This window comes from Ixodes scapularis, unplaced genomic scaffold (genome assembly GCF_016920785.2).
Source record: "Ixodes scapularis isolate PalLabHiFi unplaced genomic scaffold, ASM1692078v2 PGA_scaffold8__174_contigs__length_109621045, whole genome shotgun sequence".
NCBI classification, from domain to species: domain Eukaryota; kingdom Metazoa; phylum Arthropoda; class Arachnida; order Ixodida; family Ixodidae; genus Ixodes; species Ixodes scapularis.
The window spans coordinates 20,679,298-20,702,390 of NW_024609883.1; the positions used below are offsets into that span (position 1 = coordinate 20,679,298).

The following is a 23,093-nucleotide window of genomic DNA, read 5'->3' on the forward strand; positions in this document are numbered from 1 at the left end:
ATCGCAGAGTTCGTGCGGCGTAGGTATTGTGGTCTTGAACCATGAACTGCTGCGTCATGGCTCCTACTTGTATGACACGGAGGGTCGGGTGATCCGTTTTGATTTTGTTTTTCAGGGCATAAAGTACAGGCTTATTAACGTTTATGCCCCCGCAAACCACGCTTTTTCGCATTCCTTCTTTAACAACCTCGACGTCCATCTACTCGATGCTTGTCCTTGCTTCATTGTGGGAGATTTTAATTGCGTTTTTGACTCGATGACAGACATCCGGGGCCCGGGAATGGGACGATCAGTTTGGAATGCGCGCGAACTGCAGAGACTGGTGCGTCATTTTGCACTTGAGGATGCGTGGTCTTTCCTTCATGGCGCCAGTTTTCAACCCACATGGAGCGACGGCAGGACCAGCTGCCGCTTGGATCGCGTTTACGTGCCGCGTCGGTTGACCACGGCGCTGACGTCATGCACCGCGGTTGTTTTTCCCCCGACTCCGGTTCGCGTGTCGGATCACCGCCCCGTCATCGTCGCTCTCTCTTTACCCAAGGAGAGCGGCATGCGTCCTTGGCGTCTGGACGTTCGAGTTTTGCGTAATGAATCCGCCAAGACGACGCTGTCCAACCTAATAAAACAGTCTCTTGTTGGAATGCGCCCGACCCCCGCCACGTGGGACCACCTCAAGGGCAGGTGGCGGGATTTATGCTCCATGCAGGGGCGGCACCTTCGAGCGGACCGTCGTGCGCTCCTTCAGGATACGATTCTCCGCATACGCATTGTCCGCAGGGGTGGTGCTTCCAATTCTCTTATGCAAACGTACTTGGCACAACTTCAGCAACGCTACCAGTGCCTACTCCGCACTGATACAACGGCCTCTACGGTTTCTTGGGTAAACCGTTGTTCAGCGACTCATCCCGAAGTCCTTCGATACTCCCGGCGGGCTCAGCGGCCCGGTTCTAGCGCGCCCTTGTGGAACCCTGCCCCTGTTCCCTCGACAAGCATCCCCACAGACGTAGTCCACCTTCCAACCTTTGCCTCCAACTTTAGGGCTCTCGCGCAGGCAGAAGATGAGGCTAGTCGCCCTGAACTACTCGACCACCCATTTCTTTGTGGGCTTCCAACAGTTCCCGACGATTTTGGTTCGACCTTAGAGCAATGCCCTAGCCCGGCGGAGCTTCAACACGCCCTTTCGCGAATGAAATCAGGCTCGGCGCCCGGGCCGGACGGACTCCCAACAGAGTTTTATAAAACCTTTTGGCCTGTTCTTTGCGATTTTTTTTTTTTGCGGCGTTTTACGGGTTTTCTTTGAGGAACAGTGCCTTCCGGCCAGACTTGTACACGTTACTGAAAAATAGTAAGGAATTACATTTACAATTACTCAAGGCTAAATTGTAATTTATTACAATTACAATTACCCTCTCATAAAAGTAAGTGGCCGTTACCCCCAAAAGTAATCTGTTACTTTCGTGGCGTTACTTTCAACATTTTTGTCCTCGATTAAGAAACAAAGGAAAGAGGGTTATTTAACCATTCTGACGTTAGCCTGAGACTGAGGCAGGAAAAGAGGAAGTTTCAAAGTAGAAGAAAAAAGGAACAGTCGAGGACACGTCTCTATAGAGACGTGTCCTCGATTGTTCCTTTTTTCTTCTACTTTGAAACTTCCTCTTTTCCTGCCTGAGTCTCAGGCTAACGTCAGAATGGTCAATTTCCACCAGCTCGCCTGCGTACTCACTACAATATCAAGGGTTATTTAAGTTTTTATTGAGTGCCACCGGCTTCATTTATTGACCTTGAGTATTTTGGGCAACAGCTGTCTCTGGAAAGTCCCGTCAGACATTTTCCGTCATTTCTTACTGAAGATGTCGACTGCTACGCCGAACACCCTTTGAACTGAGGCACTGGATGGGAGTACCATAATGTGCCTCACGAACATTTAATGCTCTGCATTGAGCTATTTCAGTGAAGCAATGGAAGTACTATTTAGCTCAAAGATAGAGCAAGGCTTCATCTTTGCAGCCGTTCCCTGATATTCGAGAGTTTTAGTAGAGTTGGTAACAGTAAGGTGATAATTAAAATAATAAATAAGGTTTGGCTCGATATTCTTCTTTCTTTGATTATGAACAGGTCGAGCCTAGGGTTGAGACGTTGGTGAATAAGAGTTTCTAATATATAAATATAAGTAATCGAGAAAAAAAAATAACCAGGACACTCATAACAACAATTAATTAGAACGTTGGTTAAAACAAATAAATGTAAACGCACGTTTGTTGTATGTACCTTTCTTGGTGCCTTTCAAAAACGCACAGAGCACGGGCCGACTGCAGTTTACTCCGATGTTCTCCAGATAGACATCCGCTGATGCAGCGAAAGGTAGAGTACTAAGTAAGACACACTATGAAAAAAACACTCACGAGTTTCACTCGCTCCTCCAGCCCAGAATATCAGTCTACGTCAGCCATCATTATGTTTTATTTATAAAAATATCTGCTTGAGATAAGATGCGTATTGCAGGGGTAAAAACAGGAAGAAAAAAGGAAAATTATTACCATTTTAGAAGTGCTCGCGAAAAGTTGACTCACAAAAGGGTGACTGAGATGCAGATAACCTGCCTAGAGTTCACAAATAAAGTGGGCCAACCCTAGAAGTTAGACTACAAAAATAACACCTTCACATATTATCACATCTCTTTTAGTGAATTTTAGGGTAGACGGAGCGTTGTCTCGTGTTGTGACATTATGAAAATTTTCGTGGTCACTATAACCGAGAAGGACATTGTTAATTCTTGTCGTTGCACTTACTGCCTCGAGCTTGTCGAAGAGGCACACAATCACGAAGTGTCCTCCTCTCCCCACCTTCGATCGCAAAGAAAAAAAAAACAGGCACTAAAAAAAGCGGATATAACTTGCCCCCCCCCCCTTTTTTTTTTTTCGTAGAAGTGTTTATTCGGATCTTTGCATCGTTGTTAGGGTGAAAAAAAAAATAGGTGCAGGGGCTTGGTGTTGCAAAAAAAGACTGCGGAACTGGAGTGCCAAGCCTCCCTTTGCGCTGGTCAATTCGCGTGAGTGTCAGTGCATTCAACTTTACCAAAATGAAAGAAACCTTTTCTTTAGAAAGGGGGGGGGGGGGGGAGCTGGTCTTGAAAAAAAAGTAACGGATTACAAGGCATCCGTTACGTAAAAATTGTAAGGGAATTACTTTAAAATTACTCTAGAAAATATGTAATTTTTCCGTTACTAAATTACCGATAAATGTAAGGGATTACAAGTAATTTCGTTACTTGTAACGGATTACGTACAAGTCTGCTTCCGGCATCCTTCCGGCTTGGTCGAATAGTTCTTCTCCCCAAGGAAGGGGGAAGCCCTGGCGACCCGGGTGCTTGGCGCCCAATTACGTTGTTGAACGCGGACTACAAACTTCTGACCACTGTTCTGTCGTCGCGGATGCGGACCGTACTCCCAGAACTGATTAATCTGCGTCAGACATGCTCGGTTCCAGGTCGCACCATCCATTCCCTGGTCGCCCTTACGCGGGACCTCGTGGAGTACACGCGATCCCGACGGACAGGCGGTCTGCTAGTATCCCTTGATCAGGCCAAGGCCTTCGATCGCGTAGAACACAAATATCTGTTCAGGGTCCTGGCCGCCTTTGGATTACCTCCGAAAAGCATTGCTCTGTTCAAGTGTCTCTACAACGGTATGCAAAGCGACCTGTTTGTCGATGGAATCCCGGCCGCACGCTTCCCGGTCACGCGGGGCGTTCGTCAGGGTTGCCCTCTCTCCCCGCTCCTGTTTGTGCTCAGTTTGGAACCTTTCCTTCTTGGACTTGAGAGAGCCTCGAACGTTCGTGGTCTACAGCTCCCAGGAACGGGTCAGGTCAAGGCGACTGCGTGCGCTGACGATGTGACGCTCTTCGCCCGGGATGGCGGCGACTGCATTCTGGCAGTGTAAACGCAAACCGTTTTTGAATCCGCCACGGGAACAGTTTAGCAACATCAGGACAGCACACATTTTGCTGGTAAAGGCAATGCTTCGGTAACTGTTGCGAGCATGAAACAATCAATGGTTGACCGACACAGTTGCCGCAGTTCTTTAGCAGCGGACACTTCTGCAGTGTTATGACTGTTGCTACAACATTGTTGCGCGATTGCAGTAAAACTGTTTTTTGTTGCGAAACTTTGTTGCGCCGACTGTCTCCACAACATAAATTGTTACCTAAGAAGGGAGATAAATTTATCATTATATTTAAAGGCAACGATATTTTACCATTCCGTGGTCTAAACAGTATGCATTTAGTTTTGTCTGAGTTTATATTTAGTCCATTAACTTGCGTCCATAAATATAGATTTTGAAAAGCAACTGCCGCCGTACTTTCGATCTCAGAAGTTGTTTGACCTTTAATAAAAAGAGTGGTATCCTCTGCATATGAAATGAACCTGACCTTTGGTGGGGATTGCTGGATATCGTTTATAAATAATATAAACAACAGCGGCCCAATTGCACTCCCCTGGGGACTCCGGTCACAATTCTTTTGGTTGCTGAATTATAATTATTTATGCTAACAAACTGCGTAAGATATTCCAAATATGATTTAAAACGTTTAAATCCAATTCCTCGGATGCCATAGTGCTCTAACCTTTTAATTATTATGTTACGACTATTTAGGTCAATTGCATTAAAAAAGTAAACATACACACCTAGAATAAGCTCTTTATCCTCGATATATTTTAGTATTTCTTCCTTTTGCATTAACAGCGCTGTTTCAGCTGAACGCTTCTTCTTCTTAAAACCGTGTTGAAAATCGGAGAGTACGTGATTTTTTTCTAGATAACAAGAAAATCTGTGATGCATTATTTTTTCAAGACCCTTAGAAAAGATTGATAACAAGGAAATCGGTCAATAATTTTTAAATGTGTCCATTTCGCCGCCTTTGAATATAAGCACAACTTTCGCAACCTACATAGCGTTTGGAAAGCAACCTGTTGAAAGTGACACGTTAAATATATACGTTAATAGAGGCGCAATTATCTCAATTGCATACTTGATTACTTTGATATCAAAGCCGTTAACGACGCGACTCTGGCAATTTCTTAAGTTCCTGAACACGGCACAGACCTCTCTTTCACCTGTCGGATATAAAAAGAAAGTTTCTGTAAAATAACGTTTTATATAACCAGAAGGACCAAGCTCAATTTCCAGCGCCGCAACGTCATCTACTTTGCTAACTAAGTAATTATTAAAAAGCATTCGACAGAGAAGACCCAGATAGAGCACCCACTTCACAGGTTACTTTACCTAAATCATGTTCATTCGTATACGGATTAATTACGCTATTAAATATTTTCCAGAGAATTCCCGCCTCTTTATTATCATCTTTTTTGAAGAGGTTTATATAATAACTGGACTTTGAACATATCAGTAGATTAACAAGTTTATTTCGATAAGTTTTAAAAGCCTTTAAATCAACTGGGTTTTTTGTTTTCGAGAAATGCTGAAACAGACTGTTTTTTTATCTATTTTATTCAAAAGGTCCTTTGTCATCGAAGGCTGGCGAATTTTTTTTACGCTGGTTAACCGTCCTGTATGGGAAACTCTCCTCATGCAGATTTTGAAATGTCTGTAGAAAGGTTTCGTAAGCAAGGTTCGCGTTTGTTTGCAAATATACCTGGTTCCAGTCAGTTACGCTTAAAGACGCTTTAAAATTTTCTAGATTAGTATTCGTTATGTTTTGAAGTTCAAAAGCACGCTGCGCTGAACGTCTCTTAGGTTTATGAGGTTTGCGTATCAACATAAATATTGCCAGATGATCACTGATATCGGTACTAACAGCGTTAGCGGTGATGAAGGACGCGTCATGGTTGCTAACAAAAAAATCAGTGAGTGTGGACATGTAATTCTTGTTGCTCCGGTTGCCATAATTTTAAAACCATTAAGGGCAATGACTGAATCAAGTGCTTGCCTATAAGCTGTATTTTCAAGTATGTTAATGTTGAAATCTCCGCCAAGAAAACGAATGTACTTGTTTTCTAATACAAAGATTAGGAAGCCTTCAAAAAAGTTAAATAAATTCGCCATGATTCCAGATGTGGACGATAAATCAAAGCAAATATATATGTGCCAGAGCGCAAAACACAAAAACTCAAACACAAAAACTCAAAATCACCAGTAACTTGAGTAAATTCTGATACAAGTGCGCATTTGTAGTCATTTTGTACAAGCAATGAAACACCACCACCTATTTTTTTATCTCGGCGAAGTGAATAATGCTGATATCCCGGCAAAGTAAAAATGGAAGATTCATCAGTATTCGCAACTCCAGCGCGCCGCTCGCCCTCCCGCGGACGAGCGGAGAACTAGAGGAACGGGGACGGCAGCAGCGGCGGCGGCGCGGAAACGGTGGCAGGGGCTGTCGGCCTTGATGCACGAAGCCGTTGTGACGAAAAAGTGAGCGCGTTAAATAGGAATTATTGTGCACCACCTCGCAGCAGCGTTGCACGAAGGACCGGGATGTCTACTTTTATTAGGGACTTTTCGTATATCGCATGCGCTGCGAATTGCTGGTCGTGTGCATGACCGCCAGCTCGATCTGTGCTCAACGTGACGGCAAACGCTCCCGCTAAAAATGTACAGCTCTAGTGTTCGGTCTATGAAAAGTATATTCTTTGCCCTAAGTAGGAGAAAACTGGTCGCACAACGGATATGCCGAGCAATACACGTCGGGAATCGGTTTGCATTTTAAGGCTGTAGGAACATGACGATTTATTCCAAGCACTTTTAGAAGATAGAATACGCGTACTTACGTTCGGGTAATCCCAAAATAAATAAAGAAATTTGCGAAGCATTTCAAGCGCGTCTGTGTTAGCCAGCCGTTCGTGACGAGAGCTTAGAACGGGCAGTTTTGGCGAGAGGGTCCACAACGTCGCAAATAGCACGGTACAAAAAAAAGTGTACGGTATATTAAAATACGAATTTTGGTAGAGCAATAAATAAAACCCCTCAACCCCTAAACACGCCGATTATGGTAATAAGCAGTTTTAGAATAGCGTTACCGCAGGCTACCGTTGGCCACCATAAGCAAGGCAACGCTCGTCACACGCGCTGAAAATTGGGCTTCAAAGTCGCAGCGCGAGGCTCCGGTTATAATGCTACACCGCACGGTAGCCTGCGATAACAAACTTCCTATCAATAACCATAGAACCGTTTGATCACGTGTTGCAATACACTAGAACCGAGATGGTGAGCAGCAAGGTGCGAGCCTCTGACACGAAGGCATCAATACTGTGAACTCTTCTGAAGCTTGACGGTCACCGTGCGCGGCTCACTTTTCGGAGCACTAATGGCCATGGCAAGAGCAAACACGATATCTTCATCACCCTCAAAAATATTCTGCCACAAACAGTGACGTGGCCAGCGTGGTGGGCGAGTGCGTAAAACGCGCTCGCCCACCACAAAGCTTCGCAAGTCGAGGTTCCTGCAACTTTTAAATATCAGCATGCTCATTTTGCTAACGCGCATCAACATATCCGTCACCTGTAATATGATCCTGCCCTAACCACTTCGCGTTTGCAGACAAATAAATCATTTTTATTGCACTGACCAGCGTCAGCGAGCAGGCGTACGGGAAAACCTGGAGCATCTGTCCCCGTCTCTTCCGCCATCTTGGAACTACCGCCCCGCCACCTATAGGGCGTTGGAGTTGCGAATACCAGGCTTCCGAAAACATAATAACCGAGAAAGAAAAACCAAGACGATTAAACAATAGATGCAGATTTTCATCTTTTTCTTTGGCTGACCGAACATGCAAGTGAAAAAAAGATAAAGAAACGGGTTGCTTGATGCAATATAGCGTGCAAAGCCAAGCGGAGCGATAGCAACTTAGGGCTGAGACACAAGGCGTACGTCCACTCATTGAGGTAGCTTTCCTTCCTGTAGCTTGTGTACAGATGGGCATTGTCGCCTTCGTTTTGGTATGAATTGCTCGTGCCTCTTCAGTGTTTCGCACAAGAACCTTTTTGCCTGTGTACAATACGAACGCATATCATTTTCTTTTGCCCGATCTTCCGCTTTTTGAAGGAGCTCCCTATTGTGCCTTGTCAGGTTTACTTGTATAAAAGTACGTGGCATACTGTTCTTTAGAGTATATTTTTCTTTAGTCACACGTCTTGGTCCTGTTGCCTGGTAAAATGAACAATAATTCCGGGGACGTTACCCTGCCTCGTGGGCAGCCAGTGAGGAGAGACGACATCGTTCTGCGTTATTTCGGGGACCTCGACTTTATTAGCAACTTTGTTTAACAAGACCATCAGGTCCTCGCCCTGCTTTGTAGACACCCTGTGGATTTTGATATTCAGTCGTCTACTCCTGAATTCCAGTTCGTTCACCTCCTGCAGGAGCCGCTACTGCGTTACTCTGTTCTCTTCGTCTCTCTCCTCCAGCTCTGTCACTCTTTTTTTTAAGTTCTTTATATCTGTATTATGACGTTCGATCGTTTTCTCAAAGTCGTCGAACTGCTTAGACATGTACGGGGGGGGGGGGGGGGGGGGGGGAGCCGCCACGGGCGGCGGCATGTGTCTTGAGGAAACCGAGGGCTTCTAAAATCGCCCGTATGCCGATGCAGTACCCGCCGCTCCGCTTCTGCTACCAAAGACATTCGAAGTGCTCGTCTCGCATAGTTTGAGTGCCGGCATCTCGCGGGTGGTGTAGTCGACCAGTTTGACAGGTGGCCTTTTCTTGCCGGCAGGCGCTAATTTGGACATCGTAAAAACGCGTAATTGTGGAGCGCATCGCAAGTAGAACCAACGAACCAAGAGCCGACCGAAACGATCACACGACAGGTTCAACGGTGCAGAGCTATTAGGCCTACTGGATAACTGGAGCCGTGAGCAGGTTAAACAATTAGGAACGTAATGTGTGTGCAAAATAGGCGTTAAACAAATCATTTTTGTAATTAAAACGATGTGAAAATTGTGACCGCATTATATGCCTTCTTTTTAAAAGAAAATGCTGTAAAATGTGCCGAGCGCTGCCGACGAGAGTACACTTTGCGAACTCAGTTTGCCCAGCGCTGGTTTACCTGAAATGGCATTTAGGTTAAATGTCATTTGAGTTGCCGTATGGCAGTCCCTAAATGACATTTACACTGAATGTCATTTGGTGTAAATGCCATCTTAGCTGCCGTCTGACTGCTGCGAACTCGATCGCTACGAAGTCACCTCAACTGACATCATTGGTAAAAGATGGCCAGTGTCAGTCGTTTGCAAAGCGAAGTTGATGGAAACAAATTGCAGCGGCGTTTTTCACGGCCTCGGAGATGCAGGAGCGAGCCGACATTAAAAAAGATACGTTTCAAATACGAGAGTGTCAGAAAGAGCCACGGAATACCTGTTCACACTAGGAACGGACACGCGCGTTTGATCGAAATGGATTCGCGCTGTTGAACAGCGAATCGGTAAGCGCTTCGGGACCGATCCTTTACGATTGCAACTCGATGCTGCAGCGTGACACCCGGCAAAGAAAGGTTGGACCGGCATTGCGACGCACGAACACAGTGAGGTGCAGTCGTGTCAGAATACAACTGGCATACTAATAATAAAAGGTACATACCGTGTTGCGAAGGTAATCCATATGGCGTTTATTTGAGCTCTATATCACACAAAAAAAAATGCGATGGAATCGACGAATGCCCCTTTTTGACGACAGTGTTCGTCGCCGCTGCCTCGGAAAACAAGGAGATTACAAGCGGAAGAGATTGACCTCTTAATCTAAAATTGAGGTAGGCGATCAAACTATAATACGGGAAGGGTTCACCAGGGTCGCGCGGGCATATTCCATTCAGCACACCAGCCGGTCGTGGGCAGACTGTCTTGGCCAAGCACCGTCGGAGCACCGCTGCGCCGAGTCGGAGTGCCTGCTAGGCCTATCTGCCGAGCTCGCTTGGTCGTAGTCGGTGGAATCGTGGCCGTTGGAGCTTTTCTCGTGTGTTTGTGGATCCAGCGTTCTTGTTCGTCGTAGTCTGTTTCAAGTACTTTTTACTTTTTTCTTGCTGCTTGAAGTCGGGACGCGTGAGAAGCGCTCGTAAAAAAATAAACGTCTGTTGGTCGTCGCGAGCGACGCTGTTGGCCATGCTGAATTATCGTAAGAAGTGCGTCAGACAGTTTCGGAGCTGTCGTAGGATTCCGTCGTAACCTGCGCAAAACTTACGAAAATTTCGTTTCGTGAATACAAACTTGTTCTTAAGATTTTTCTTACGCACATTTTTGGCGTAAGATCGTTTCGTGAATCTGGCCTCTGGATTGTAGTCTGCTTCCTCGTAGTCCCCTCAACTTTTGGGAAATCCGCCAGATTGAGCAAATCTTTCGTATTTAGTGAATGGTGTTTCGCTGGTATTATGTATGGTGTTCGCCGGCGTCATGATTTAAGGCAAAAATCCAGTCCCAAAACTCTTTGGACCCTTTCTAACGGCCTCTTCAACGACGGGAAACCCGTTGGCGCCAGTGACGGGGCTGGGCGGAACGAGGGAAACGTCGGCTGTGTGAACGGCGGCCGATCTCCCGTAGACGGGTGGACTGAGCGGAGCATTTTTTTAACACCCACTTCGCGATAACTTCGTCTTGCGGAGTGTTGTCATACCAGAACTCCAGTTTAAATGGGAGTCAAATCAGGTGATGTCTCTTTAACACTCCGTTACTTAGCGACTGGAGTAAAGTGGTAATTCCTGGTTTATGTACTCCCATGTGCGGTCGTAAATGCTTTAGGCTTAGGAGTTTAATCGGCATGTTAGCTTTTAAAATTCCCATCCTGGTAACTTATCGTTCACAGTGTACTCGCATGCGCACTTAAATCGCACTTACATCGCGCATTTAAATGCGACGCCTTGCACGCGCAATTTGCATGCGCACATAAATGACCTTCACGATCTATTTGTTAACCGTAACTCGGTGTGCATGAATTGTGCTGTCGAGAAAATTTAACCAATGTGTTGTGCTTTTTCTTGGATTCGTGTTGGGAGAGACCTTTTTATTTCGCTGTGTCACTTGGAGTTCCGTATAGTGATTATCTTCTTGTTCAGTTAATGTCTGATTGATGGCTTCCGGATTGCTCATTATATGATATGTATGCAGCTTGTTCTGCATAAAAGCTCTGAACTTTAGCATTTAAGAATCATTTTGATTATTTTCTGCCCGATGGAAGCAACAAAACTGATTTGTAGCATCTAACGTGGCCTTACAGCGCTCTCTATTAAATGTATATCCAATTCATATTCGTGTGTGCCTCTTGACTCAAACCGGTGAGATCATAAGGTCGCAGACATTAAAACCTAGCAAAATCTATGGCTTTTCCTATGGTTTCTTTAGCCGCCTATTGCTCTTTGTATAGTCCGCTATAGCTCATTCTATAGTTCGTCCTATTGTTCTCTATACCAATCGTGCTACAGCTGCCTGTGGCATTTCCTATGGTTTCTTTAGCTGTCTATAGCTTCTTGCACGGTCTGCTATTCGCAACTCCAACGCCCTATAGGTGGCGGGGCGGTAGTTCCAAGATGGCGGAAAAGACGGGGATAGATTCTCCAGGATATCCCGTGCGCCTCTTCGCTGACGCTGTTCAGCACGCTAAAAATGATTTATTTGTCGACAAATGCGAAGTGGTTAGGGAGGGATCATATTAGAGTTGACGGAGATGCTGATGCACGTTAGGAAAACGAGCATGCTGATATTTAAAAGTTGCAGAAACCTCAAAGTGCGAAGCTTTGTGGTGAGCGAGCGCATTTTAGGCATTGGCCACGTTACTGTTTGTGGCAGAATAATTTTGAGGGTGATGAAGGTATGTTTGCGCTTTGCCGGGCCATTAGTGCTCTAAAAAGAGAGCCGCGAACGGTGACTGTGAAGCTTCAGAAGAGCAGCAATACACAGTATTGGTGTCTTCGCGTCACAGCCTCTCAAATCGCTGCTCACCGTCTCGGTTTTAGTGTGTTGCAACACGTAATCAAACTGCTCTATGGTTTTTGATGAAAAGTTTATTACCGCAGGCTACCGGGCGGTGTAGCATTACAACCGCAAGCTCGCGCTGCACCTTTGAAGCAAAATTTTCAGTGCGCGCCAGGAGCGTTGCCGTGCTCATCACTCTAAAAAAAAAAATTGTTGTAGTCCTTGCATCCCTTGTCACATATACGACACTCCAAAACTTCAGTTCGCCCTGCAGCCCACTGACGTCAAACTGACGGCCCCATCTTTTACGAGAGGCTTGATGATGGCGCAATATAAGATATTAAACAGCTAAAGTGCGCATCAAAGAGTACCGAAAAAACAAAACAAACGAACACCAAGGTTTTGCAGTAGGGCCAAGAAAACCCCGATTACTTTCTTTTTTATTTACAGTAATTTACACTTAGTTAAGCTATTTTAATAAGTTGCCCAACTCGGTCATCAAGCCGCTCATGAAAGTTGGTAGCGCCGGTTGAACGTCAGTGCGCAGTACGTCCAGCTGAAGTTTAGGGGTGTCGTACGCTATGTGAAAACTGCATATTAACATAATCGGCGTGTTTAGGGGTTTTATTTATTGCTCTATCAAAAAAAAATATTTTAATATACCGTGCATTTGTTGTACCGGTGTTATTTGCAACATTGCGATCCCTCTTGCCAAAACTGCGCGTTCTAAGCTCTCGTCACAAACGGCTGGCTAACACAAGACGCGCTTACAATGCTTCGAGCATTTCTTTATTTGCTTTGTAATTACCTGAAACCAAGTACGGGTATTCCCTATTTTTAAAGTGCTTGGAATAAATGGTCACGTTCCTTGTAACGGTCTTAAAACGCGAACCCATTCCCGATTTGTATTGCTTGACATACCCGTTGCGCGACTAGTTTTCTCCTACTTATGGCAAAAAATAGACTTTCCGTAGTCCGTACTATAAAGTTCTTGATTATTAGTGGGAGCGTTTTCCGTCACGTTGAGCACATATTGAGCTGGCGGCCATGCACAAGACCAGAAATCCGCACCGTATGCGATACACGAAACGTCCCTAATGAAATTAGACCTTCCGGTCTTTTGTGCAAGGCTGTTTCAAGGCGGAGCATAAGGATTCCTTTTTTGAACGCGCTCACTTTTCTTTTTTTTTTGTTAAAACGGTTTTACGCATCAAGGCGGACAGTCCCTGCCACCGTTTCCGTGCCGCCGTCGCCGCTGCCGTCCCCGCTCCTCTGGTTCTCCGTTCGTCCGTAGGAGGGCGAGCGGCGCGCTGGAGTTGCGAATAGAGATTTCTATGGCTTACACTATGGATCTTTTTAGACACCGTGCTATAGCTGCCTATGGCTTTTCCTAAGGTTTCCTTAGCCGCCCATTGCTCTTTGTACGTTCCGCTATAGCTCGTTCTATAGTTTGTCCTATGGTTCTCTATAACCATCGTGCTACGCCTATGGCATTTCCTATGGTTCCTTTAGCCGCCTAGAGCTTCTTGTATGGTCTGCTATAGAGATCTCTCTGGCTTACTCTACATATCTTTTAGAGCCAAGCTCTTAGGCGCCCGTCCCCGGGTTGAGCGGCGTCGGCGTCGCCGTCGGCGTAACCGCGAGTAACCCTCGTAACCCTCGTGAGGGTTACGAGGGTTACGAGGGTCAATCTCACGAGGGTTACCCTCACGAGAATCACGAGGGCTACGAGGGTTACTTACCCTCGTAACCGTCACGAGGGTTACGAGGGTTAGTTACCCTCAAAAGGGTTACCCTCACGAGGGTCACGAGGGTTATGAGAGTTACCCTCACGAGGGCCACGAGAGTTACCCTCACGAGAGTCACGAGACTTACCCTCACGAGGGTCACGAGAGTTACCCTCACGAGGGTCACGAAAGTTGCCCTCACAAGGGTTACTAGGGTTACCCTCAGGAGGGTCACGATGGTTACCCAGGTCACGTGACCCCCCGGGGTCACGTGATCTGGGGATACCCCCAGAGGTCACGTCTCCCCAGAGGTCACGTGACCCCCCGTTGACGTCATCGCCACTGATGACGTCAACAGTGACGTCACTGATGACGTCACCAGCATCCGGATCGTCATCGGCATCATCACTGATGACGTCGTCAGTGACGTCACTGATAACGTCACCGGCATCTGCATCGTCAACATCACTGATGACGTCACTGATGACGTCACTGGCATGCGCATCGTCATCATCACCATCACTGATGACGTCATCAGTGACGTCACTGATGACGTCATTGGTATCCGCATCGTGATCGTCACTGATGACGTCATCGGCATCGTCACGTGACCCCCAGGTCACGTGACCCCCCTCCGACGTCACGTGACACCCCAAGGTCACGTGACTCCCACAAGGTCACGTGACCCCCCCCCCCGCCCCCCGAGGTCACTTGACCCAACCGCCCCAGTACCCTCCCCTCCTCCTCCTCAAGAGCTGCACTCCAAGTCGGCTTTGATTTTTTGATTTTTTAGACACCGTGCTATAGCTGCCTATGGCTTTTCCTGTGGTTTCTTTAGCCGCCTATTGCTCTTTGTATAGACCGCTATAGCTCACTTTATAGTTCGTCCTATGGTTCTCTATACCCATCGTGCTACAGCTGCCTATGGCATTTCCTATGGTTCCTTTAGCCGCCTATAGCTTCTTGTATGGTCTGCAATAGAGATTTCTATGGCTTACTCTATGGATCTTTTAGACACTGTGCTATAGCTGCCTATGGCTTTTCCTATAATTTCTTAAACCGCCTATTGCTTTTTGTATAGTCCGCTATGGCTCACTCTTAAGTTAGTCCTAAGGTTCTCTATACCCATTGTGCTACAGCTGCCTATGGCATTTCCTATGGTTCCTTTAGCCGCAGATAGCTTCTTGTATGGTCTGCTACAGAGACCTCTATGGCTTACTTTATGAATCTTTTTAGAAACCGAGCTATAGCTGCCTATGGCTTTTCCTACGGTTTCTTTAGCCGCCTATTGATCTTTGTATAGTTCCCTATAGCTCATTCTATAGTTCGTCCTATTGTTCTCTATATCAATCGTGCTACAGCTGTCTATGGCATGTCCCATCTTTTCTTGTGCCGCATATAGTTTCTTGTATGGTCTGCTATAGAGATCTGTATGGCTTACTCTATGGATCTTTATAGACACCGTGCTATAGCTGCCTATGGCTTTTCCTAAGGTTTCTTTAGCCGCCTATTGCTCTTTGTACGGTCCGCTATAGCTCGTTCTATAGTTCGTCCTATGGTTCTCTATAACCATCGTGCTACAGCAGCCTATTGCATTTCCTATGGTTCCTTTAACCGCCTATAGCTTCTTGTACGGTCTGCTATAGAGATCCCTATGGCATACCATATGGATCTTTTTAAACACCGTGCTAAAGCTGCCTCTGGCTTTTCCTATGGCTACTTTAGCCGCCTATTGCTCTTTGTATAGTCTGCTAGAGCTCACTCTATAGTTCGTCCTATGGTTCTCTATACCCATCATGATACAGCTGCCTATGGCATTTTCTATGGTTCCTTTAGCCGCCTATAGCTATTGTTCCGCGTTTTCGGTTTCTATTTTTTCAAAATTCGGCGTATTTTTTTCGGTGTTGTTTTTAAAAATAAATTTTAGGTTTTGTTTCCGCGTATATTTAGGCCAACAAAAGATTATTGGCTTTTTTGCTGAATATAAAATAAACACCAACGGACGCCGGATGAGGTGATCCTTCTAGCTCTGACATTTGTGATCACTCAAAGAATAACGTCACAGATACTCTGAAAAATAAGTTAACACTTTATTTGGCAAATGTGTGCAACTGTAAAAGAAACAAGAAAATAAACAGAAGTACAAGCAAGTGAGATACGAAGCCTACGTCGAAAAAAACATGGAACTTCACCTTCTGTACATCAGGATTATGTAATCTTATTATAGTGCACACACATGTACTTTTCCAAGTTCTCCTCGTTGATCGGCACTCTTTCTTTCCGGTTAATATGACCCTGAGCTTCGAGAATGCCCACTTAACGCTAACACTGGACACTGGCAGGCTCAGAAGATGAAGCACTGCCTGAGCCAAAATCGGCCAATCAACCAATTGTGACCGCCAAAAGAGACACGCTGTGACATTTCGAAGCACAGCACAAGATGCAGAGCTTCCACCAAGTCAGTCTTCCTTACAACGAGTTCGAAAACACGCTCCTACATGGCGAAGTAATGGGGCATTTCGGGCTTCACGTTCCGATCGATGATCGCATTAAATCAAAATGTCGTGATGGCATCCGTGTGTATCCCATACATTCGGACACGTTTCGATAGACACTGTCGTTCCACTTTTTCGCCACGGCTCTGCGGTACGACTGGAAGATCATAGTGACCTTTTGCGGTTAAAACTGAATTTAAAAAATGGATTCGACGTACTTTTGTTGTTTTTTTATCGGCAATATAACTGAGAACATTGCAAAGCAAACAAGAACCAAAGGCAATTCCTGGGTAGTGTCTAGTCTCTCGGCAGCTGGCCAAATCCCCCCCCCCCCCCAAAAAACAAAAATAAATTCTACCGCCAGTCGCCACTCATTGGTGCTGCAATCAGTTCATCGAACGACGTTTTATCGACAGATCGTTTCATCAACACGTAATGTGTATAAACAACTCAATATATATATATTGTAGCGAAGACGACGCTGTGCGATGGGACCGGGGAAAAAGAAAACGATCGCGCGCGCCCTTTTTTTTTTGATTCTCGGCTAAGAGGCTGGGCAGACGGTAGTAAAAGCGGACCTGTCCTGACTCCCACCGCCTGGTCTGCCTTGTACGGTACAAGTGGTGGAGGAGCGGGCTTCCCCACCTACCTCGACGTCAGCCGTGGAGCTGAGAAGCCGAGCCCTCACATCGACAACATCAATGCCGCATCCCTCTGTCGGAATGAATACCACCAGAACTTCCACGGCCACCCAACCCGACAGCACGGCCGCATCGGTACTCACCGCTTGCCAACGTGAGCCTCCCTTATTCTCCGGAATCGGGGACGCCGACGTGGACGACTGGATTGACGCTTACGACCGCGCCAGTCGATACAATCAGTGGAGCGATGTCACTAAGCTGACCACCGCGGTTTTCTACCTATCCGATGTTGCAAAACTGCGGTACCTCAACCACGAGCAAGAATTTGACAGCTGGGCGACATCCGCTACCCGCCTTAAGGAAGTTTTCGGAAGACCTACAATGCGACAGATTGTGGCCGAGCGAAAGCTGTCCTCGCGGGCCCAGCAGCCAACGGAAACCTTCACGTCCTACATCGGAGACATGCTGGATCTTTGCCGCCAAGTTGATATCAACATGAAAGAACCCGAAAAGGTCCGTCATCTTTTAAAGGGAATCGCCGAGGATGTTTTCCAAGTTATCCTTGTGAGTAATCCAACCACCGTTAGCAAGATTGTGGAAATCTGTCAGCAGTTCCACGAACTAAAAACCCAACGCTTGGCCTCAGCCGCTACAGTACAACGTCTTCCTGAGGTGAGCAGTATATCGGGGCCATCAACATATATCAACATCAACAGTTTGCGCCAGCTCATCCAGCAGATTGTTCGCGAGGAGGTTTCGCAAGCTCTCCAACTCACACAGCCGTCAACTACACCAACACAATCGGCACTCCGGTCCCTCGTCCAGAACGAGATTGCGTCTACCGTGCCTATACCCTCGCCGCTTACAGTACCGGCACAGCCCATGCTGCCGACCTACGCAGAAATTGCAGCTTCACCTCCAATGCTCCGACCTCATTATCCTGCTGTAACCATGCCATACGTACAACCCTTTGGATACACTCAACCACACCAGCAGGCTACTCGCCCACAGCTCTACAACCGCCCTACCTGCTATTACTGTGGCATACCAGGACACGTTATGCGCGTATGCCGTCGCCGCCAAGCCGAAGAGTCTGCAAACGTCCATACAAGCATCACTGCGAACCCCACCCATTATAACCAGACTCCCGGATACACCCGGTCAAACTCTCCAACCACAAGGTTCGTCGGTAGTTCACCGGGATTTTTGCGTCAACAGTCGCCATCACCGCAACGTCACCGCTCAACGTCCCCTATGGTCCCCTCAGGGTCCACTGCTCCATCACAAAGGGGAAACTTTAAACCGCAGCTCCTGAGGCACCAGGAACGGGATACGGCTACTTTTAACCGCAGCTCCTGAGGCACCAGGAACGGATACGGCTTCGCTCCTCGGGCCCACTGGCGGGGATCCCTGGACTGGCCGGGGGCTTGGCACGGGGGGTTCAGATGGGGCGCGTGAAGTTGGCTGGGAACAGGCCTTTTTCTCCGAAAGACTCCTTGATTCCCATGAGCCAGCCTTCCTCCTCCTCCTCAGGGTCGTCATACTCAATCACCCTGATGATCTCTCCACTTTCAATGTTGAGTTCATCCACATCCTCGGCCGTGTACTTGTAAGTGGCACGCACGCTGTAAAGGACTCCAGCTGGGAGGTCGGTAGTGGTGGCCCCAACAGGGATGTCGTACAGTTCTTCCAGGTTCCTGTCAGCGTGGTGCTCCTTGTTGATCTGGGCCCCAACGTCGACGGGCTCGTAGTCCTTCTCATCCCTCTTGCGGGCCACGGGTGCCTGGCCATTGTGGTCCCCCGTGTAGCTGCTCCGGTAGCCCGGGGTGTTCACAAAGGAGGAATCCTCCTGCTCCAGGCGGGCAGCGCTGCGTACAGGCGATGCCATTAGGGGAGGGGTGCTGAGCTGGCCATTGGTTTCGGTAACCTTGATGGAAATGTCGCTGGCACGATTGTTCTTACCCTTCTTGAACTCAATCTCCTCGTAGGGCCGGGTGTCAGCCTCCTTGGAGACCGAGTTGGGCAGGCCGTGGGGGCTCCTGTGGAAGGCAGAGCTAGAGGACAGCTGGGGCCCCTCCAGGGCCAGCTTCTGCATCGCCTCCACCAGGAAGGCAAACACCGTCGACTTCTCCGCATGGAACGTGCCCCTTCTAACGTCGTCGTAATCCAAATTGAAAGTCAAAACGTACAAGCATTAATTGATACAGGCGCCTCTATTTCCGTTATGCGCTTAGATCTCTGTCGACGCCTCAAGAAAGTCGTGACACCGTTTGAAGGTAATATCAGAACTGCAGGACCAAACTTACTTAAACCCGTCAAACTTTGTACAGCACGGATTATAATACAGGGCCTATTATATTCAGTTCAATTCGTCGTCCTCTCATCATGCACACATGAAATTATTCTTGGCTTTCTATTACTCATGCAATCATTTTTTGCGGGAATTCCCAGTTTTCCCTCCAGGAATTGCCTGATGACGACCAGCATGTTTCTGCGCTGGTAAACAAAGTACGAGCATCAGAAGACACTGTTATTACGCCTCGAAGTTCATCTTTCGTTCTCATTAATTGTTGTTCACTCTCACCGGGAGATTACTTCATCACGCCCACTTCTGCCTTATTGGAAAAAAAAGGTTTGCTCGTCCCACGTGGCATCGCCCATATTGGCCCAGTGTCGACGTACATCAACATAATCAACGTTACACCCGAGTCCATACTAATACCGGAGCACACAGTTCTAGGCACCGTAACATTGGCGACTGACATCGATATCATTGCCCTCAACGACACACCCTCCTCGCAACCGTTTTCCCAAGATCCTATCAAAGAAAATGATGCTTTCCATCGCCTTTCGAATACCATCGACAGGAACCTCACCGGTCATCAAAGAGCACAAATGCTAAGTCTCTTAAAATTGTATCACAAACTTTTCGATCTAAATGACCTACCTTTAGGCACAGTTTAAACAGCTGAGCATACGATAGACACGCAGGGTCATAGTCCCATCCGAACACGTCCTTACAGGGCCTCAACGAAAGAAAGAGAGATAATAGAGCAACAAGTGACTGAAATGTTGCAAAAAGAAGTAATCAGAAAGTCTTCAAGTCCTTGGTCCTCTCCTGTGGTCTTAGTAAAGAAAAAGGACGGCAGTATTCGCTTTTGTGTGGACTATCGCCGCCTCAACAAAATCACGACCAAAGATGTGTACCCCATTCCACGAATTGATGACGCCTTAGATTGCCTCCAAGGCGCTGAATTTTTTACATCGCTGGATTTAAAATCGGGATATTGGCAGATTCCAATGAATTCAACTGACAAACCCGAAACCGCATTTATCACGCCAGACGGTTTATACGAATTCAATGTTATGCCGTTCGGCCTATGCAATGCCCCGGCCACCTTCGAACGCCTGATGGATACTGTTCTTCGAGGATTGAAGTGGCAAATCTGCCTTTGCTTTTTAGATGACATTGTTATTTTTGCACCAACGTTCGCAGTTCATCTGGAACGTGTGGCCACAGTTCTATCGTGCATTGCAAACGCGAATTTAAAACTAAACACCAAAAAATGTCACTTCGCAGCAAGAGAAATCAAAATGATAGGCCACGTAGTATCGAATAAGGGTGTTCAACCTGACCCGGACAAAATTCAAGCTGTCACCGAATGTCCTATCCCCAAAACACTTAAGGAGCTTCGCAGTTTTCTAGGTCTTTGCTCAAATTTTCGGCGGTTTGTCCAAGGATTCGCAACGATCGCCGCCCCCTTACAGACGTTATTGGACACAACAAAGCATTTTCATTGGACTCCAGAGTGCCAACATGCCTTTAATCAGCTCTTTGCTCGTTTGACACAAGACCCAATCATGTGTCATTGTGACCCCTCAGCCCCCACTGAGATCCACACTGATGCCAGTGGTTATGGGATAGGCGCAGTCCTGATACAACGAAAATCACCCCAATTTGAAAACGTTGTAGCATATGCTAGTTGCACCCTCTCGAAGGCTAAACTTAACTATTCGACAACTGAAAAAGAATGTCTAGCAATTATCTGGGCTTCTGCCAAATTTCGACCATACCTGTACGGCCGGCACTTCAACACTATCACGGACCATCACGCCCTTTGTTGGCTCACGTCATTAAAGGACCCCTCTGGACGTTTGGGACGCTGGTCACTTCGACTACAGGAGTACGACTTTTCAGTGACACATAGATCCGGACGCAAGCATCAAGACGCCGACGCGCTTTCACGTTGTCCTCTACCGACGATCGAAACTCAAGACGACGACAACCCCATCTCATTGGCTTCTCTCTCTCTCGATACGGTGGCACAAGAACAACTTCAAGATCCTGGTACTGCCGCCCTCGTGCAACATATCACAGGTACATCCACTTCCGACAACCACAAGTTTTGCAAACGAGCGCGACATTTTTCTGTTCGAGATGGCCTCTTGTACCGCCGTAACTACTCCACCGATGGTCAGCGATGGTTATTAGCACTTCCTCGGCAACTTCGTATGGATGTGCTACGGTGCTTCCATGACGATCCAACGTCTGGCCATCTTGGCATCTCGAAGTCCTACCAACGTGTACGTGGCCGATAGTACTGGTCCGGCATGTATCGCTCCATACAAAAGTATGTTCGTTCTTGCCTACTCTGCCAACAACGGAAACAACCGCCCCAGCAGCCAACTGGCTTGCTACAACCCATACCTTTTCCCGAGAAACCATTTGAACAACTGGGAATTGACCTGTATGGTCCTCTTCCCAAATCATCGCAAGGTCGCAAGGAAACCACTGGGTTGTCGTCGTCATTGACCATCTGACACGCTACGCTGAGACTGCCGCCCTGCCCCACGCAGATTCTCGCGAAGTTGCGTCCTTTATTTTACATAGTATAGTACTGCGGCATGGATCTCCTCGCAAGCTACTCAGCGACAGGGGAACAGTTTTCCTATCCCAAGTTGTCGAAAACATTCTAAGAGAGTGTAATGTTATTCATCGTTGCGCGTCCGCCTATCACCCCCAGACCAACGGCCTTACGGAACGTTTTAATCGCACACTTTCATATATGCTTTCCATGTATGTCTCCCAGGACCACGACAACTGGGACCGTATACTACCTTTCATCACTTTCGCCTACAACACCGCCACTCAAGACACGACACACTACTCCCCTTTTATCCTCACATATAATCGCGAAGTGTCATGCACACTGGACACAATCCTGCGTTATCGACCAGATGTTACCGAGCATATCACCTTTGCCGAAGACATGAACCGCGCAGAAGAATGTCGGCAGTTAGCTCGTTTTCGCATATCTGAGCATCAGAACCACGAAAAGCACCGTTATGATGATCATCACCGTTCCGTAACCTACAACAAAGGCGATTTGGTGTGGGTATGGATGCCCATGAAACAGCCTGAACTTTCTTCGAAACTTCTTCGCAAATATCATGGCCCTTACAAAGTCCTAGAATCAACGTCACCAGTCAACTACAAGGTGGAACCCGTCCCCCCTCCCACCGATCGTCGCCGTCACCATCGAGAGATCGTTCACGTGTCACGGATGAAGCCCTACTTCTCCTCAGACCCCCCAACTCCTTCTGCCAGGACGGCAGCATCTTGATCGGGGGGAATTGTAGCGAAGACGACGCTGTGCGATGGGACCGGGGAAGAAGAAAACGATCGCGCGCGCCCTTTTTTTTTTTTTATGCTCGGCTAAGAAGCTGGGCAGACGGTAGTAAAAGCGGACCTGTCCTGACTCCAACCGCCTAGTCTTCCCTGTACGCTACAATATATATATATATATATATATTTTTTTTTTTTTTTTTTGTAATGAGTCGTTGCAGACCCGCCAAGAATTGGCGTGAACGGGTGGGCTGAATCGGTGAGCACGCGCCTCAGGAATACAGGCGCGACGAAACGTCCCTGCAGCGTGCAGTTCGCGTAACGAGTGTCGACGAAACGTTAGTGTCGACTAAACGTGTGTCCAAAAAACGTGAATCCACGAAAAGGTGTCCATGAAACGTGTTTTCACAAAACGCAGGGAGTATAAGAAAGTCAGTATTCTAACTGCAATTTTCACATGATTTCAGACAGCTAATGGCAGGCGACTGCGGTAGAATTTCGGGGAAAAGTATTTTCCCAGCTGTCAGAAGATAGGCACTGCCAGGAGATAGACACTACAGAACGGTCAATTGTCGCCGAGTAGGTTGCAGCGCACTTCCGTTGAAAATACCGGACTTCAAAGATGTAATCCGAGACTGTCGACACCGGCACTGCAGAAAAACCACTCAAACACAAAACCGAGAAGGAAGGGAT

The 23,093-nt window shown here is 47.1% G+C and overlaps 1 protein-coding gene across 1 annotated transcript; it reads right to left on the minus strand.

Annotated features, from left to right (window-relative positions):
• Window positions 1-18,158: 18,158 nt before the first annotated feature.
• LOC120839698 (amphiphysin-like) lies at window positions 18,159-18,913 on the minus strand. Its single transcript, XM_040210053.3, has one exon. It carries the CDS (start codon window positions 18,867-18,869, stop codon window positions 18,216-18,218), a length of 654 nt encoding a protein of 217 aa, XP_040065987.2. The 5' UTR covers window positions 18,870-18,913; the 3' UTR covers window positions 18,159-18,215.
• Between the last annotated feature and the right edge of the window lie 4,180 nt (window positions 18,914-23,093).

What these genes read in the sequence shown, in the direction of transcription:
- LOC120839698 (XM_040210053.3), bottom strand. Translation starts at nt 18,869, where the DNA reads ATGCAGAAGCTGGCCCTGGAGGGGCCCCAGCTGTCCTCTAGCTCTGCC.